General features: G+C 37.8%; 1 protein-coding gene across 1 annotated transcript in view; it reads right to left on the minus strand.

Moving 5' to 3' along the window:
- Nucleotides 1-5,577, minus strand: part of KRR1 (KRR1 small subunit processome component homolog) — a 14,631-nt gene extending 9,054 nt beyond the window's left edge. Inside the window, exons 1-5 of the mRNA XM_023216532.2 lie at nt 5,426-5,577; nt 2,193-2,365; nt 697-831; nt 383-508; nt 215-298 (exon numbers count right to left, since the gene is read on the minus strand). Coding sequence (XP_023072300.1) covers nt 215-298; nt 383-508; nt 697-831; nt 2,193-2,365; nt 5,426-5,510 — 603 coding nt within the window. The 5' untranslated portion in view covers nt 5,511-5,577. The remainder of the gene's footprint in view (nt 1-214; nt 299-382; nt 509-696; nt 832-2,192; nt 2,366-5,425) is intronic.
- Nucleotides 5,578-6,294: the final 717 nt, after the last annotated feature.

The raw sequence follows: 6,294 nt of genomic DNA on the forward strand, positions 1-6,294 counted from the left end.
GGATGTCTCGATAGTTGCCAAAGTTGGCCAAAACATGTTAGGGTCCAGAAATGATGATTCCCTTGAATTATATGACATAAAAAGTATTTACTAATGGGAAATCAAAGCACATTCTAAAAAAATAAAATTATAAAGCATTATCCAATAAACTATATTATAACCAAATTATTTGTTCTCTGCTGAAAATGAATTGAAGATAATACATAGTTCTCACCTCTTTTAAGCCACTAAAAGGTCCAATGGCTGAAACTGTGTTTCCCTGAACCATAATGTAACAATTAGTTAAGAGTTCCAATGCCTGTATCAAGAGATCAGGTTAAAATTCATTACTCTGAAAAATTATTAAGGGAGAGACTCAAGTTTTCCACTAATAAAAAAATACCTTCAATGTAGATCCTTTGGGACCAATAAGCCGTTGTCTTCGTTTTACAAATCTCTCTTTATTCCTTACTAAAGAACCTATTTTAATGATGTCACATGCAACATCATCCTGAAGAATTCGTACTGCCTTTTGCAAAAAAAAAAAAAAAAAAAAGACATTATCAATATTTTTTACAATTACATTTATTTCCCAAGCCCATGCTATTGTTATCTAAGCACAAATACGAAAACTTGATGGTGGAAGGAGGAAAAGACGGGATGTTATAGGTTAACACTGATGCAAACAAAGCAAAGTCTCTGTAATTTTAGATTTACCTGTTCAAATGAAACACTCCTTGCTAACAGTTTTATCAGATCTCTTGCCCTAATGATGATATATGGATCAAAAGTCTTCTTTGTAGTACAAACAGTCATGCTGCCTTCGATCAGGTCCAGGGTTGCATTAACATGCTACAAAAAGAAAGAGCAAACAAGCAGTTGTCTAAAAATGAGTTTATTTTTAGATAAATATAAAGCCTACCCTAACCAACCTATTAATTTCTGTCACCTCTCAATTCCTATCAATTACTTCCCTGAAGAAGCTAGGTAGTTAAGTATAAATAATGAATACTCAATTACTTTCACATTTTACAGACTATAAGAAACTGGAGCAATTGAAACCATTTACACTTGGTTTTAGAATACTTTGTACCCACTGGACTACAGATTGCCTCTGATTTTAAAATTATAAATCAAACAAATGGGGTCATACTTAAAATCTGAGTAAGATAAAAATCTAAAGCTGTACAGCTTCCCTATTCTGGACCCAGCTCCAGTCTACCATCTGCTCCACTGGGTAAGAATTGCTTTCAAACTTTTTTTCTAGCTAATCAGGGGACTAAATACTAAGTAAAAGCAAATTAACATAGTTTCAGAAAAAAGCAATGATCAGAAAACTTAAGCATTGACTTTCAACAGGAAAAAACAGATTTCAACAAAGCAAATTAAAATGCTATTTTCTCACTTGTGAGCATAATCTCAAAAATATTTCAACATAGTTAAGTGTTGAACAATTCAATATATGGTTGGGTCTCTATGAGTTTACAAAAAAAAAAAAGAGCTCAATCCCAGACGCAGCTATAAAACACAACCTGCAGCTTGCTGAGCCACCTTCACCCACAATGGCACAACCAACTCCAGAGCAGTCCCACAGTGAGAAACACATTTTATATCACAACCTAATAAATGTACACACACACACACACATATACTACTAAGCCAATATGAAAAAATATATACTTTTACCATGTGATATGTTATTTTCTAAAGGCTCCTTATAGCCATTAAATTGACTTCTCAATACACTAATGGGTTTCAATACCCAGTTTGGAAAAAAAAAAAAAAATGTAGTTATCTAGGGGCACAGCATCAGCAATAAACATGGAAAAGTTGGACACATCCACATCTTCCGTTTAAAATGAAAAGTAATCCAATTAGGAACACGACTCAGCTCAGACTGGGACAGATACATGACAACTATCATGGCCTGGAGCAGGCATTCTGAAATTGGGACTTCACAGGTGAATTTCAGACAGTTGTGAAGCTCCTAAAATATTAAAGGTATGCAAATTTTTCAAAGTAATTTATTACTCATAAAATTAAAAACAAATGAACATTAGGTAAGAAGAAAACGTACCTAAATAGTTTAAAATACCAAAGGAACCAAAGGAACCAGCTATGTTAGCACCATTAAAAAAATCAGCATACATACACTTAAAGGCATAAGCAAGAGCAAAGTCTCAAATAAATGTATTATTGTAAGATACACATACATGTTCATTCAAGGCTTTCTGCACCAATGGCCAACACTCTTTCAGGTAAGCTTCTCTGTACTTTGGGAACAAAGTTGCGAAACTGCTCTCCTCCAAAAGTCCTCTGGGATTGTCCTCTTTGGAAAAAGCTGGTTCCTTCCAACCATCGGGAACAGTAAGGAGTTCTGATTCATCTACAGAAAGGAAAAAATTTATACATCACATTTTAACTATCTTTTGGACACTTTATGAACATCCTATGCACATATTCACAAGCTTTCCAGTACTCCTTGCATTTCCTTTTCCCCGTTTTTTATATGATTCAAGAGTCGAAGAACATTCCTCTGTCATTATCAATTCACTGTATTAAAATTATCTGTACACACTTCAGTTGCCTCATAAGACAAAGTTCCTTAAGAGCAGAATCCCTCTTCATGCCAGTTGGCACATGCCAGACAGACAGTGGGCACTCCAGAAACGTGTACTGCATTACACTATCATAAAACTGAAGATCTCAATGCCATTTTGTTTAGTATTTTAAATACAATTAACCTTTCTGACTTTCCTGGAGTGTATGGAACCTGGGTGTGTGTGTTTGTATACAACTTCTGAAAGAGGATTCTAGTTTATCTTTCAGTTAATAATCTCTGTTAATTATAGATTTTCCTAAGCGTTTTGAGTTCCTTATTTCCACATGCCTTTCATAACTATAAAAGGTAGAATCTGTATTATTATTCTCATTTTACAGAAGATGGTCTAAGAAGGCTAAGTGACTTGCCTAAGGGAACACAAAGTTGACTCAGCCTGGGACTCCTTTCACTACAAGAAAATGCCTAAGGGCCATAAATTATCTTCTGAATCATATATTTTAAAAACTTGGTACTGAATTTTAAGAACTCCTTAAATTCAACAGCTATGCTCTAATTCAGTTACACTAAAAGGTATGCTCCATAGACTTGCAGTATCAGCATAAACTGTTAAGTCTGTCAGAAATGCAATTATTGGGCCCCACTCCAGACCTACTGAATCACAATCTCTTCGACGAGGGACAGAAGTCTGTGTTTTACCATGCTCAACAGGAGACTCTTAAGCACAGTAAAATTTGAAAAGCAGGGCATTACCCTATGTTATCAACCTCAGACAGGTAAACTTTCTGCTTATACTCACATCCACTTTTCTATTTCTATTTCTGGTTCAAATCACAGACAACTGGCTAGTCTTCATATAAAGGACGCTCCAATGTTCTTTAAAGAACACAAATTCCACAAAAGTGATTACTTATATACTTTTTTTTTTTTTTTTTTTTTAAGACAGGGCCTCGCTCTGTCACCCAGGCTGGAGTGCAGTGGCTTCATCCCAGCTCACTGCAGCCTGGACCTCCTGGTCCAGTGGTACCACAAGTAGTACCAGCTGGTACCACAAGTAGTACCAGCTACTTGTAGTAGTACCACAAGTAGTACCACAAGTAGTACCAGCTACTTGTGAGGCTGATTAATTTTTGTATTTTTTTTTTTGTAGGGAAAGGGTTTTGCCATGTTGCCCAGGCTCGTCTCCTGGGCTCAAGCAATCCCCCCTCCTCAGCTTGCCAAAGTGCTGGGATTGTAGGCATGAGTCACTGCAACTGGTTACTTACAATGCTTACCTGACCAAGTCCCTATCCAATTTAAACACTTCAAAGGCTATGGATCAATTTAAGTCCCCACTACAACCTCAGAAAAAAAACTGACATAAGAAATACACAGGATTTTCACAATTAAGGAAGCCCCAAAACATGTGAAAAGATACGCAACCTCATACGTGACCAGAAAATGGAAATTAAAACTGCAACCAGATCCCATTTCACACCTACCAAAATGACAGAAATTCAAAATTCAGATAACACTATGTATTCATATGAATGTAAGGCAATGAGAACTTTCGTCCACTGCTAGTGGGAACAAAACTGACACTAAAACTAGCACTTTGGAAAAAGGTTAGCATTACTTACACACACCCTACACTTCAGTGATTCCAATTCTATGTTCACATCCTAAAGAAACCCTTGAACATGTTAACCAGAAGACATGTACAAAGATGTTTTAGCAGTACTGTTTATAATTGCGAGCAATAGGAACAATCCAAATGTCCACCAATTGTAAAATGAAAAAAAAAAATTGGGGTATTTTCATACAAGGAAACACCACATAACAGTGAAAAGACTAAAACTACACCTACAAGTATCACCCTGTTTGAAAAACAAAGCTAAATCTAAGACACAGAAAAATGCATACGGTCCACTTTCATGTATATAAAATTTAAAAAGAGCCAAAATTAAGCCACTTCGTGACTACAAGAAGAGGAAGATGAATGCAACACAATTCAGAGTGGTTACTTCTGATACAGGAAAAGAGAATATGATCTGAGAAGTGCACGTAAGGGTTTGAGGGGTATGGTAATGCTCTATTTTACTTAACAGTCTGAATGCTAGTTTCTTGCATGGTTTTATTAAACTATATATAAGTTGTATCCTCTGCTATGTACGTTACATAATCATTTAATGAGCAACAACAAAGCCTTGAATACTTTCCCAATGCATCTAAATTGAGAGTTCAATGTTTTTAACACTTCCTATGAGCCTGGTTGAACAGATCCCTAGGCTATTTCTGACTTCTCTGTCATTCATACTGAAGAAAACGGGTAAAACCAGACAACAACGCAGGAGTTCACAATTAAAAGGTAGCACAACCTAAAGAGTAAGGGCTGTGTCGTCTAATATTTTAGCAATCTGACAAACAAGAATTGATAAATCTTTCAAAATGTCTTTACTGACAAACTAGAGCTAAGGACATGTCAGATAGCTCCTTTCCCCATATCTCACCCCATTATCAGGGTCCACTCCTGTATATCAGAACTACCTGCTCCCACCTCACCCTATTCCTCATTCCCTCAATGACTTTCAGTCCCCTGTAGGCTACAAGGTTCCGCGGCGCCCTCGGCATTTTCTTAATACTCATCCTTTTACAGAAGACGTATTCCGCAACGGCTTCGCTTTGGGGACCCTTTAGCAAAAGGAATGAATTAGGAACACGTGGGTGGCATCATATCGGCCAGTCGTTCCTGTGGGCCCGGCCAACAATCTTTTCAGCGATTATTCTGGTACTCAAACACACCGCACAGGCTCCAGGTGGTTTTATAAGTCCACAAGCAACGAGAAAAAAAAAACATTGCAACTCAACGTCCAAAAACCCCAGCCTTCGGTTCCCACATAACATCACCTTGGTTCTCCGGCTTTGGCTTCTGGTTACGAAATTCACTTTTTCCAGCCCCTTTTTCTCGCCGCTCTAAGGTGGGAGACGCCATTTCCAAGCTGCTTCCGGTGACGCCGGAAATGAACCTGTTCTGAAATCCTACCGGCTGAAACGCCTACACTCAAAATGAGTTCCGCGGAACTCAGACGAGGAGATCTGCGCAGTCTCCGTGCGTACGTGCGTTAAAGCCCGCGCTTTTACACACACCGGAGCTTCTCCTACGTGGCCAATGAAGAGCTGGAGACTTTCTCCCAGTATGCACTGCAACCATGGAGTTTGCGTACTGGGACTTGTAGTTTAGCAGGCGGTATAGGCAAATTGGACACTGTCTTATCCGCAGTTTCCTCGTGGCCTCAGGGTCTAACCTGGACCACCGGAGTGCGGAGTGCGACCAGCCTGTCATTGATGTCATTCATTCTTTGGATGAAAATTTATATGTTGGCCAAATATGCGCTACATGTGGGAAGGAAGTACAAATATGAGAATACAATGTATATTGGGCCTCCACTATAAGAAGTGACAGGAATAGCTACTATTTATTGTGAGAATGCTTTGTTTCAGTACTTTCTGTACATTATTTCTAATTTTAAAAACAATGACCAAATTAAACTTTCCAAAGTTGTTTCTGATGGTAACCTTCCCGAGTGTTGGTATTTCTCTTTCTAAGTCAGAGGGATGGTAATTCAACATTCTGACGTTTCTGAAGTATTTCAACTAGCCTAAGATTTCTCAACATCTCTACTCGTTTTCTACCCCCAACATTGCATAGGGCTAAGATGTGTAGAGAGGTTCATCACTGACTACAAATAACTACACTTTTAGAAGTATAAAAGTTC

The sequence above is a fragment of the Piliocolobus tephrosceles genome, chromosome 10, assembly GCF_002776525.5.
Source record: "Piliocolobus tephrosceles isolate RC106 chromosome 10, ASM277652v3, whole genome shotgun sequence".
Lineage (NCBI taxonomy): Eukaryota > Metazoa > Chordata > Mammalia > Primates > Cercopithecidae > Piliocolobus > Piliocolobus tephrosceles.